At 39.4% G+C, this 13,584-nt stretch overlaps 1 protein-coding gene across 1 annotated transcript; it reads left to right on the top strand.

Moving 5' to 3' along the window:
• Positions 1-243: 243 nt before the first annotated feature.
• Positions 244-13,135, top strand: gjc4b (gap junction protein gamma 4b). Its single transcript, XM_079822517.1, has 3 exons — positions 244-519; positions 8,082-9,237; positions 11,746-13,135. Exons 2-3 carry the CDS (start codon positions 8,112-8,114, stop codon positions 11,757-11,759), a joined length of 1,140 nt encoding a protein of 379 aa, XP_079678643.1. The 5' UTR covers positions 244-519; positions 8,082-8,111; the 3' UTR covers positions 11,760-13,135.
• Positions 13,136-13,584: the final 449 nt, after the last annotated feature.

Below are 13,584 nucleotides of genomic sequence, written 5' to 3'. Positions count from 1 at the left end.
GCTAAATAAATAATAATAAAACACTTAGCACTGATATTGGTGTGAGGATCAATTTTACAACATAAATGCCTTAATGTTAACATTTCATATGTGACTATATAGTTAGCAAAAAATCCGTCTTTAACAAGAAACTGAAAAAAAAAATACCATGAGGCAAATGCTGCCACAAATTTCTGTCAATGTAATGCGGAACTCGTTCATTTTATTCATTTATTTTTTTTACATTTCTCCAAAATGGGATTCAAATCAAGGATGTGATTGGGTATGTGAGACAGATTTCATACTCACATAGACATAGAAGGGGGTGGGGTGCTGCTCAGACGAAGGCGGGGACAGCGGCAGTGCATTTTAGGGGCCTCTTTGTCCCAACGCAGAGGCTGCCATATTCCGAATGGGTTAATGAAGAGTGTGGCTTTTATCAAAGATAGCTGTGAGATGTGGTAATATCTCATAAGCCCGTACAACTGTTTCGAAGGACGTAGCTGAGGAAAACGGTGGACATCTACGTTACTCAAAGAGGTATGTTTTTTCCCCAGCTTTTCAACTGACTGAAATTCGACAATGACTCGGCCAACGGATTTTTGGTGGCATCTTGTTCACACAGAGCAAAATAACTAGTTATCTGCCTCTAGGTTGGTTTGTGAGAAGTTTATACGCGTGTTTTTCCACAAACCATACTATTAGTTTTAAACGAGTGCCTTTAAGTTGTTTTATAAGAAGCTGTCGCGTCTTGCGTCAGTCGGAGACAATAGTAAACTTGCGCAGCTGGATGGCATGGATAACCGACAAACCTTTCGTAACTGTACGACGAGACGTCTCTGTGGTCGATATTAAGTCGTTATCAGATTCTTCTGTGAGTGGCGTTGAACAGCCACGCTAGGGTTTTTTTGTGGGATGTTGGGGTGTTTTTTTTTTTTTTACTTGGGAGAGGAGCATAAGATTAACCTCAGGTAAAAGCGCGCCACCGTCATCGACACGTTGCGTTTGATGAAAGAAATACTTATCAAATATGTTCTCAGCGGAATTCTCAAACAATATGCTTCATAATATTTAATATGGTCTTGTCGTTCGGTTTTTATTAAATAAAAGACAAGATACAGGTTATTTTGCCTCTGGTCACTTAACCGATATAGTGAACTGGTTGTAACCCATTAGTTTTAGTAGCATAAATTAAACCTCGAACTGTAAAAACTATATATACTATAAACATATCAGGACGGTTAAAGCATTTTGTTTATTTTATCAAGAATATTAAAGTAATTTAACTAAAAGCCAAGTCTTTAACGTTTTAAAAGCCAGTTACCATCATCCGGCCTCATTGATTAATAAGTTCATGTTCTGTGAATTTCTTTAGGTATAGGGGGAAGTGATGTGATTTATTTTTTAAGTTAAAAAGACAAGCATAGAGTTAACTTTTACACCGAATGCACATGTTTGTGACTCATTTTATTTATCAATTAATTTGCCAAGGGCCAAGTAAGTCTGTCTGCTTCAAACTTCTTTGAAACCGAGATGTTGTTTTGAAGTAAGTACCAGCCTACTGTCCTTCCACCAGAGCTGAAGGAATCTGGATTGGAATGATAACTACTTTCTCAGATGTCTCCACAAAGCCACTCTGATCTCTCTCCTTGAAGTTAATGTCTGACGTGGTAATGGCTGCTCCGTATGGAGTTGCCTGACTCAGGTCAGGGTTAGGTTTGAGGTATTGCTGAGGGTCTCAGTCTTTTAACAAATTAAACGAGTAAGTTAGTTCCCTTTTAAAATAAAAACTACCCCTTGATTTACTCACCCTCAAGCCATCCTAGGTGTATTTGACTTTCATCTTTCTGATGAACCAATCAGAGTTATATTAATAAATATCCTGACGCTTCCACGCTTTATAATGGCAGTGATGCGGTCCATTGAGTTCGAAGCTCAAAAAAGTTCATCCATCCATCATAAATGTACTCCACACGGCTCCGGGGGTTCATATAGGCTGTCTGAAGTGAATCAATGGGGTTTTGTTAGAAAAATATCCATATTTAAAACTAAAAGTTAAATATCTAGCTTCCGGTAGACCACATCCGTATTCAATTTCGAAAAAAGCATAACTGGCATGATGTATCACTAGAATGTAGCGCAAGCGTTTTGAAATGCGAGAGGCATTACACTTTCTGCGTAAATTGAATATGAAAAAAAGTTGATGTCAATACAATAAATCCAATGTTGGTAATTCTTCAAAATTACTAGGGCTGCGCACTAATGGCCAACTTTGGAGGCAGTCATGGCCTAATGGTTTGAACAGGAGTCTCCAAACTCGTTCCTGGAATGCCACTGTCCTGCAGCTGGTTCAGGTGTGTTTAATCGGGGTTGGAACTAAACTCTGCAGGACAGTGGCCCTCCAGGACTGAGTTTGGAGACCCCTGGGTTAGAGAGTTGGACTTGTAACCCGAAGATTGCGGGTTCGATTTTAAAAACCAGCAGGAAATGACTGCGGTGCCATCAAGGACCTAACCCCCAATCGCTCCCAGGGTGCCGCAGTGAATGACTGCTCACTGCTCCAGGTGTGTGTGTGTTCGTGTTCACTACTCACTGCAACTAATGTGTGTGCACTAACTTGGATGGGTTAAATGCAGAGAACAAATTCAGAGTATGTGTTGCTATACTTGGCCTTCACACGTTAATCTGTCTTAGTCGACCAAATTTTAATTAGTCGGTTATTCGCTGAAGAAAGAACTCGATAGGAAGTGACAAAGTCCATGACGGATAGATCATTAACGTGGCTGGTCAATGTGGTAATTACGCCGGGCAGGAAATTCAAATGTTCGCCTTAATTGACCTCAGGCATGGCCTATCATTTGAAGTATTTAAGTAGTAGCCTAATGTACGCCACTTTATGGCCGCTCGCTCAGACGTTAACCTAGATTGTGAATATTAGGCACTTCCCAATGTTAATTTCTCTCTAAATGCACGTCCATCTGTGGAGATGACGGGTCAGCGCCCTCTTTATCGTTGCAGCCAGCATCACTCAGAAATCACTAGTTTATTAATAACTAGGTTTTTTTTCTTGGCAAGCAGCACATGTAAAGCAGCTTAATTTGTTTTAAATGCTCATTATTATGGTTTAGTATTTCTCACAATAATACATAAAATATTCTTTCTCAGCCCTGTTACTAAAACCATTTACTGATGCCCATCCCCAAGTACATATTTAAGTAATTAAAATTAATATAAATGCCCGACTGGTCAACTAATGGCTTAAATGAGCAACTATTAGGCTACTAGAAAAATCTTTAGTCTGGTACAGCCCTAATAATTACAGATTTTTTTGGGTTATATCCCTTATTATCCCTTAAAACTACACATAGACAGCCTTTCATTCTACTAGTCTTTAGAAAAACCTTACCATACTGATGATTATGCCCTTTTTTCATCTTCTGCACTATATATATATATATGATTTAAAGTCCTTGTCTAGTATTTATAAGTAGCATGGAAAAAGTGCATTACCCTGTTGTAAGATCACACCTTTATAAGATCTCTAAGCTAGGTGTGTTATGTGTAGTGTAGAGCCTTTTTGGGGCCCTGCTGAAGTGTAATTTGAGGGTCAACTGGGCACCAGCTGTGGAATGTTCCAAACGACAACCACACAGTTGTACTGCTGCGGGCAATCGGATATGGCCCCTTTGTACAGAGTACAAATTACAGTGATTTGACGCCTTTAAATGGCACTCTTAATCTCTGTTCTCCACCACAACAGCGTGGCCCTCACTTTATGCAACTGTCTCTAATAAACCCTTGGACAGAAGTTGTGGCCATTGGTAGCATGTCATCCAACAGTGCCTATGAATTTTATTAGAATTTATGTAATTAAGCTGGAATGAGTCACGGTTCCCACGGTCATGGGAAAAACAGAAATTCAAAATGTAATTCTTTTTTTTTTTCTAGTTATTTGATTCCTGTTTGTTTGGGGTCTTATTGGAGACATTTGTATAGTGTACCATTTTAAAAACCTTATTAAAATCTAAAAATTATGTAGTAGCACTTATTTTTGAAAATCCACATCCAGTAAGGGTGAGAACCCCAGTGTCTTTACAGATGTTTTGGTAAGTTCACACACTGAACTTTGTGGAAAAATCAAGTCACAGCCATGCCTGAAACGTCTTTTGTTTACTTGATGTAGCCGGTGAGGATTGCACAGTTTGATTAGACCTGTGCATGACCCCATCCTCTCTTAAAGTAGCTCTACTCCAGTTTGTGACCGAGCCATTTTCAACTGGTCGCCTGTTTCCAATTTACTTTGTTAGAGCTGCCAATTCCACAGGCCTTTTGGTTGTCCTAAAAAAAACTGTGTGTCAGGTCTACATAACTCCCATGCTCTATTTCAGTGGTTTCCTAACCGAATTTAGCCATTCATTTCATTCTAGCCCACTTTAAAATAACTCTTAACACCAAGCATGTATTTCTAAGAAAATAAAAAATGCAGCATCTAGTGTAAAAAGAGAATCTGTAAAAGGTTAAATGCATGATTCCAATCAAATTGCCTCGTCCTTTACAGTCCAAACTGACTGCATCTACACATTTGGTAGGTTGCATGCAAAGTTTAGTTTATATTAAACGTATCACTTTGTTTTTACCATTATTTCATATTTCTCTTTTTTTAATATTTAAAATACTGTCTCATAACGTGTCATTGTAATTGCATTCAGACCACCTCTAAGCAGCATTAAACGGTGTGTAAATGTGCAGCTTGTGCCACTGCAGTGCAAATATGGCTTTGGTACTGATTTCATTTGATTTGAAATTGATTTGTTATTGCTTTCATATTGATACGTTAATGGAATTTTCCGAATTTGACCAGACATGACGCATACATTTAGGGTTAGAAAAACCTTGCCTTTATAAAGGTAAATAATGCACCTCAAAATCAATTTAAGAGGCACATATTGTCTCTTAATGTAAAAGGTGTAGTTTAAGTGGCAATGCCTCCAGGGGTATGCCACTCTAAAATGTTTGGGAACCACTGCTCTATTTGCTGACAAGTACGTGTTACACACTAGAGGTCAGATAACACTAAGGTGGTAAATGCCTCATTTAAGGTGTGTGTGTGTGTGTGTGTGTGTGTGTGTGTGTGTGTGTGTGTGTGTGTGTGTGTGTGTGTGTGTGTGTGTGTGTGTGTGTGTGTGTGTGTGTGTGTGTGTGTGTGTGTGTGTGTGTGTGTGTGTGTGTGTGTGTGTGTGTGTGTGTGTGTGTGTGTGTGTGTGTGTGTGTGTGTGTGTGTGTGTGTGTGTGTGTGTGTGTGTGTGTGTGTGTGTGTGTGTGTGTGTGTGTGTGTGTGTGTGTGTGTGTGTGTGTGTGTGTGTGTGTGTGTGTGTGTGTGTGTGTGTGTGTGTGTGTGTGTGTGTGTGTGTGTGTGTGTGTGTGTGTGTGTGTGTGTGTGTGTGTGTGTGTGTGTGTGTGTGTGTGTGTGTGTGTGTGTGTGTGTGTGTGTGTGTGTGTGTGTGTGTTCCATGTTATCCAAATGTAATGAAGGTAGACCTGTCACGATTATAAAATAATCGTTTGATCGCGATTAATTGGTCTAATCGCGGTCATTACAGGTGATCGTTATTATTGCCCACTATTAGAAGACACAAGGGGGCCCTGTAGTTAGTAGCGGGAAGTTCGGATCATTTTACAGACTCGGATCTTTGAATCTCGTTCAGCAAAATGAAAAAAAAAAATTTTGAGTCATTTCAGCATAACAGGAAGAACGAAAGACTCGGACCTGGCGGAACCCGAACCTCAAAAGATGAACGAATCATTTCTCTTTCCGGTTCTGACAGCATAGTCTACTATAGGACTGACAGGAAGAACGAAAGACTCGAGGGATGAACTAATATTTTCTGTTTCATGTACAGAACCTATGGGATTTTGCGCACAAACGCGGCCAACAAAATGAACGGATCACTCTCTGAGACAACTCGGTAGTCCCGAGTCATATTAAAGAATCATTCGTTCATGAACGACGTACCTGCAGCACTCTACTTCTACCGGTCTCCCTCTGAATTCATTACGCTGAGCATTACGTTCAAATTATATTGCCCTGTTGATTTCTCTATCCTGAGTTAGAGCAGCCCAGTTATTCAACAAAGATGGATTTAGTTTCAAAGCCGAAAACGACAACGACAATCAACATGACATCATGACTTTGCTTAAACATACACGCCACTTTCTAAAGCCAAATGGCGTGTTATCTGTACGCATTTTGAGCTATCCGCGTGTATGTCTACGCCGTGTGATTCCGCTTGTATGTGTACGCCGAAACGAACCATCATCTCCGCGTGTATGTCTACGCCGTGTGATTCCGCGTGAATGTCAATGGATTTATAAACATACTAAATTATGGTTTTTTTTGAAAATGTAAAAATGCAGAATGTTTCTTGTGATGGGTAGGTTTAGGGGCAGTGTGTGTGCGTGTGTGTGTGTGTGTGTGTGATGGGTAGGGGCAGTGTAGGGGGATAGAATGAAACGGCGTTGATAAACACGTTAAAAAGCGATTATGTGTCTTGATAGCACTCCAAAATGGCATAGTGAATTGGCGTGTCATACATAGGTTTCCTTTAATTTCCAAGTTGGCGAGAAAGTAGCTGTAAGCCTACTTTCATTGTCACCCCAGTAAGCCAGAAAAAGTCAACATGCTAGTGTTTCTTTCCCGTAATCTAAGCCATTAAGGAGCATGATTGTTTTTATTTCAGAATTTGATTTTTATGGCCTGTTCTGTTATTATTTGTGATTCATTGTTTCTGTTATTTACAGAATTTGTAAAATATATTTATATTTTACTTTAGTTTGGAATGAGATTGACAGTCCTTTTTGTGTTATGGTAACTTTATGGTGATTGTTTCTATTATTTATACTTTCATATACATTTACAATGTTTCTTTTAATGTACACATTTCTGAAAGATACATATTTTTCATTGATTAAATTACTTTAATATTTAAAGGCTTTAAGTGTATTAATGTGTTATTGCAAGTGACAACTTACAAGGGATTCAATTAAATAATCACAACAATTTGTATGACAATTAATCGCCAAAGCCCTAAAACAGGCAATCAATCGCCAAAGCCCTAAAACAGGCAATCAATCGCCAAAGCCCTAAAACAGACAATTAATCGTCATAATCGCAATAATTTATTGGACAATTAATCGTCAGCCAAATTTCATAATCGTGACAGCCCTAAATGAAGGTTGATTCTTTTATTTTGGAGTTAATTCATTGAAGGCCTGTATACAATGTGAGGGGAATTTAAGCATCAAACTTTAAATGAGGTTTGTTTTTTTAAATCACATTTAATCTGAAATATTCCTTCATGTAAGAGCATTTTTTTTTTGCACAATTTATAGTTATTAAAATGTCTCATTTATCAAATGGTTTAAATTGTAGTTAATCAATTTAATGTTGAGTGAGTTTTTTTATTTTTCCAATTTTGATAGTTTGTCAGGGGTGTTCAAAGTCGGTCCTGGAGGGCCACTGTCCTGCAGAGTTTAGTTCCAACTTGCCTCAACACCTGTCTGGAAGTTTCTCGTGTGCCTAATAAGATCTTCATTAGCTCGTACAGGTGTGTTTAATTGGGGTTGGAGCTAAACTCTGCAGGACAGTGGCCCTCCAGGAGCAGGATTGGACACCCCTGGTTTATGTGAAAGACCTTGTTAGAAAAGTAACCCTTTAGCTCCATCTAGGGGATCTTTTTGGTTAATCCAAGCTCATGCTCATGTGAACTTTCGAACTTTTCCTGATGGATGAAAGCTCCTTTTACAGCAGAGGTGGGGAGTGCTGATCCTGGAGGGCCGCTCTCTTGCAGAGTTTAGCTCCAACCCTGAAAAAAACCCTCACCTGCCTTTAACTTTAGTAATCCTGAAGACCTTGATTGGCTTGAGGTGTGTTTGATTAGGTTTGGAGCTGAACTCTGCAGGACACTGGCCCTCCAGGATCAATGTTCCCCACCTGTTTTACAGGCTTCATTTTCTTAACATTTTGCTAGAATCCTTGAATTTTTTAATTGTAGTGTAGTTGATCCTGTTTTCAATTACTAATAGTTTGTCTTGTTTTCGTGCAGGACTGAGGCGGCGGTTCTTCTGGGAGCACCATGAGCTGGAGCTTTCTTACACGGCTGTTGGATGAAATCTCCAACCACTCCACCTTTGTGGGGAAAATCTGGCTTACGCTATTCATCATTTTCCGCATTGTGTTGACTGTTGTGGGCGGCGAATCGATATACTACGATGAACAGAGCAAATTTGTGTGTAACACCCAGCAACCTGGATGCGAGAACGTCTGCTATGATGCGTTTGCGCCGCTCTCTCATGTCCGATTCTGGGTTTTTCAGATCATTATGATCACAACCCCTACTATTATGTACCTGGGCTTTGCTATGCACAAGATCGCTCGCATGAATGATGACGAGTACGGACCGAGGAACCGGAAGCGCATGCCCATGATCAACCGCGGGGCTAACCGGGATTATGAGGAGGCTGAGGACAATGGAGAGGAAGATCCTATGATGACGGAGGAGATCCTGCCAGAGAAAGAGAAGGCGCCTGAGAAGCCAGCACCTAAACACGATGGGAGACGGAGAATAAACCGTGATGGGCTCATGAAGGTGTACATCCTGCAGCTTCTATCGCGGATCGTTTTTGAGGTGGGCTTTCTCTTTGGCCAGTATATCCTGTATGGTTTTGAGGTCGCCCCCTCGTACGTGTGCACTCGCAGCCCCTGCCCGCACACGGTGGACTGCTTTGTTTCACGTCCGACTGAGAAAACCATCTTCCTGCTGATCATGTATGCCGTGAGCTGTCTCTGCTTGTCTCTCACGGTGCTGGAGATTCTTCATTTGGGCCTCAGTGGAATCCGTGATGCTTTCCAGCGACGTGCGCGCCACCAAAGAGTTGCACGCCAGCGTGGTGCCATTTGCAGACAGGTGCCCACTGCCCCGCCAGGGTACCACACTGCCCTGAAAAAAGACAAGCTGTCCATGGGAATGAAACCGGAGTATAACTTGGACACTTGTCGAGAGTCTTTTGGTGACGAGTCATCACGTGAAATTGACCGTGTGCGTAGACACCTGAAGCAGGCCCAGCAGCATATAGATATGGCCTATCAGAACGGTGAGAACAGTCCTTTACGCAGCAGCAGCCCAGAGTCCAACGGCACCGCTGTCGAGCAAAACAGACTTAACTTCGCTCAGGAGAAGCAGGGGAGCACATGTGAAAAAGGTAAGACCGAAAAGTGTATCATTTTCACAAGGGATGTCACAAGTACCGGTACTTCGGTACCAAGTCGGTACTGAAATTACAAAAATGTGACCCTGATGACGCAGATGACGCTCGCTGTCTTTGTAGTCTCTGCCGTGTGTCACTATATGAGGACACAAACTCATATCATGAACACAGACACTCAAAGGTCTTCACAGCAACCCGTCAAAATTAAAGTTTGGTTTTAAAAAATATTAATTGACAGAATATATTACCAGGATTCCCGCGGGGTCTTAAAGTCTAAAATTAAAAAATCTAAATTTTAGGCCTTAAAAAGTCTTAAATTTGCTGAAGTATTGAGTTCTAGGTCTTAAATCATTTGAAACGGGCCTTAATTTTCCTACGTCCATGTAACGCTAGCTCTATTGCTCATTGAAATGCTCCCGCAGCGCTTTAGTGTGTGTGTGTGTGGGGTGTTGTAGTTCTTTCTTTCGCTAGTCCATCTATAGTTCGCTGTATTACAACTACAAATGAGACCAACATGCATCTTATATTGCAGCCAATCAGCTTCTGTATTATTGACGCAAGTCTCTTTCGGATTGTACCACAGACACATTAAACAGATTTTATTCTTCAGCTGACAGTTCTCCAGTTCTTCCAGCTATGCGATCGTGAGATCGATGGCGACTCTCTCACCTGCCATCTCGCATAATGACAAAATAAAAGTATGATATGCCTGTAGCACAAAAAAAAAGTTAATAAACCACAAACTCAGTTCGTTACTGACCGATGTCAGAATGACTGTGGATTATGTGCTCGCGCAAATGTGTTCTATTTCTAGGCTTATAGCCCCTGAAACAGTGTTGCCAACTATTTTCCAAGGAAAGTAGCTAAAGCCTGCCCAAAAAGTCACTAAATGTCGCTAGATGACGTAGTGCGTCAATTAGCATATCCGTGACGTCACCTCGTCGTCCTTGCATTCTGCCTGCCTAATGTGCTTTTTCTCCCTATCCGCTCACATACTGTATTTTAAACTAATATAATGCAGCCAACTGTCCAATAAATGTTCTCATTTCCTATATCTTTTTGCCATACAATAGAACGAGTATGATATAGTGAATTACAAAATTAAGGTGTAAAATAATCTGAATTGAGAGATGTCAGAACCTGGATAAACTAAAGCTCTGTGATAGTGAGTAAAGTAAGTGATAAGCACGAGAAGAATGGAAATCATATCTTTAAAATTCAAAGGAAGCAAATAAGTGATAAATCCGTGGCAACACTGTGTGTTCATGTGTAGCTCGCTCATTCACGTCTGTCAGCTGCTGTGTGCGTTCACCGGCATGCGCTGCTGCTCCTCAGCCATTCACTGAACAGGTTCGACGCAGGGAGAAAACAAGACCTCGCGCTCGCAGGACCGTACTGACGACATTTGTAAAGTAGCTGACGTTTGTCCAAAAAGTCGCTAGATTTGTTGCTTTTTTTGAAGAAAAAAGTCGCTAAAGGGGTCTGAAAAGTTGCTAAATTTAGCGACAAAGTCGCTAAGTTGGCAACACTGCCCTGAACGATTAAATGCACACAGACATAAATACACACCCTTTACTTGATTACTTTGAGAACTTTTTACTTATATTAAGCAGTTGCTTATTGATGTGGTTTACTTGTAAGATTTTGGTCATATTTCCCACTTTAAGCGATCATGTTAAAGCTAGATGACACAACTGGACCTTTTATTGTCCTGTGTGACTATTGTGCATCTAACATAATATGGTAAATGTGGCATCCTGTTTATAAAAAAAAAAAAAAACATGCAAATTTCTGGAAATGACCACCACAAAACCAGTAAATAAAAAAATTAAAAATAAAATATATATATATTTTAATCCTGGTGGGATTGAGCTATGAGGAAGTGCAAGTTTACTAATAAAGTAAGTCATTTTGTGATTCTGCATTTCCTTTGTACGTTTTTTTTTTTTTTTTTATTGCGTGATATAGGTCTTAAATTTAATTCATAATGGTCTTAAATTTGACTTGGTGAAACCTGCAGAAACCCTGATTACAGTAGATTTAGCTACGTCTCTATGTAATACGTCTCTACTAATAATGATAATTATGCTTCGATGGTTGGTTATTTTTCACTTGTTATTTTCTTTTAAAAAGCATACAGCCTTTAAATGTTTGTATTATTCACTTATGATTATCATCATAAATAATAAACTTAATACATTTAATAATTTTTTTATATAGTTTAAAAAAAAAACATTCAGCTGTGGTACCGAGTACTGTAAAAATATTATGGTATTGGTACCTACTACTGGAATTTTGGTACCGTGACATCCCTAATTTTCACAATAGCTTACTGTTGTAGTTTATGATTTTTAATTGGTTGAAAAGAAAGCACCCAAAGACCGCAATGTGTTAAGAAACCCAAACTTTGAGAAAAGTCCAAATAAATGGAGATTAATGTTATATTCTTCGACTAAAGATGTGTACATGTTTTAATTCTATTGTCTTTTCTCTTTCCCATAGGGATCCGTGCTTGATTGAGACCCAAAGACTATCACCTGCTTTTCTGTGCAACGAAGCACGCCAACTGGGGTTGGAATTGCTCATCTTGGAAAGTGGAAAGAGTCTGAATGTGTGTGCATTGTTTCTTTTGTTTTTTTGTTTGGCTGCTGAACATTGTGTGAAGCATCGTGAGAATGAGTGGAACCTGTGTCCGTACGCACACTGGTGAATCTGTGATAATGTGTTGTGCAGTATTATGGCAAGTGAAAGCCAAGGCAAAAATCTCAGTAGCAGCATCTCGCCAGCCAGTTATACTTGACATCAGCCAGTCTGCCTGATACTCCAAAGTGCCCGAAAACTAGTTAGGATGATGTTTGTTATACTCCTCAGTCACTAGGCGACTGTGCAATGTCTCTGGTCATCAATGTCCTCTCACTCTCGCACCCTCTCTCACTCAAACTCTTCCTTTTCTTTTCTTTTTTTTTTTCCTTTTTTTTTTCATAGGGAAAATTAAAAAAGTGGTTCTTCCGTTTGTTTACCACACTTCTAATGAAGTGCCAAGGGTTACATCTCAAATGCCTTAAACTGGAGTTTACATATTACCTTTGCCATTCCAAAAAGAGATGGATGAGCCAGTGTAAAGCCACATCACAAATGTAGTTTAGTTATTGAGAATAGTTCTGTGTTTTGAGTAGTGGACCATCATTTGTGTATGTTTGTAATGAACAAAATGGAAACCTGGAAAATGCTTGAATACTTGTAAATCAATTATTGATCTACAAAGGGGCTTGTGATTATTATATTGGCATATTGTGTGCTTTAGATGTAAATGAGTAAGTAGTATTTTGGTACCCCTCTTATTTTGAGGAAGTAGGCTACAATTTCAGTCTTTAGTGTTTATTGTTTTGTTTTTTTACTTCTGCATTATTTTGTGAGGCTTTAAGCTGTTTTGGTTTTCTTTGGCTTTCGTTTCATTTGACCAACTGTTAGAGAGGCAAACTCAGTTTTCAGAGATTGTCTTTACACATTTGAAAGCATTAATAAAGGTTTCATTTAATTGGTTTTCATTTTCATCCTTTCTCTAAATAGTTTCTGTTCAGATTAGTGTTTTTGTTTTGTTAGTTTTTTTGCCTCCTTTATGCAAATGCAAATCGTAAGTTGGTCCAAATGCAGTTTACATTTGAATAGCAATAAGGAAAGCCATAAAGCCTAAAGTTTTATACATGGTACCAATGCAATCTGCCATCTTGAAACCGTTTAAAGTGTAGGAGTGTAATCCACCAATGTCTGTTAATAGCCAGGTTTTCCATCTTTTGATACCTTTTCCAAGCATCTCAATTTTTTTACATTTTCTAATGTTTTGTAAAATATTTTGTACTATGCCAAATAAACCTTTGGTCTAAAAAATGCAGTCATGCCTTGTTGTGGTGTTTTTTTTCTGTGCTTGTATGCTTCTAGACCAATTTACTGTTTGTAAACATACAGGATTCGCGCGCAGCTAGGTTGCAGAAAACCAGGGGGGAGATGGCGTTTACATATTGAAAATTACATGGATATGGTGCAAAATCGTTAGATTTTAAAAAGATTATTTATAGATGTATATATTTATAAATTACTAATTATAGATTATATTAGATGTTATTTCCAAGATGTTTTCCGCATATTACAATAGTTTTGTCACCCAGCAATAGGGCTGTGCGTGACAACCACACCACGGGCGGCGGAGTATCACCGGCGGTAGGCGGCCAAAACACTTTTTTATGTGAGTGCTGTTTTACGTGAATATTATGACATGAGAGAAGCACAAACATTTATTTACAAAATAAATAATCGGTTCGCTATTAAATGTTACATCGCAGC

This window comes from Gobio gobio (assembly GCF_949357685.1).
Source record: "Gobio gobio genome assembly, chromosome: 7".
NCBI classification, from domain to species: Eukaryota; Metazoa; Chordata; class Actinopteri; order Cypriniformes; family Gobionidae; genus Gobio; species Gobio gobio.
This window is presented reverse-complemented; position numbering and strand designations above follow the sequence as displayed.

What these genes read in the sequence shown, in the direction of transcription:
- gjc4b (XM_079822517.1), top strand. Translation starts at nt 8,112, where the DNA reads ATGAGCTGGAGCTTTCTTACACGGCTGTTGGATGAAATCTCCAACCAC.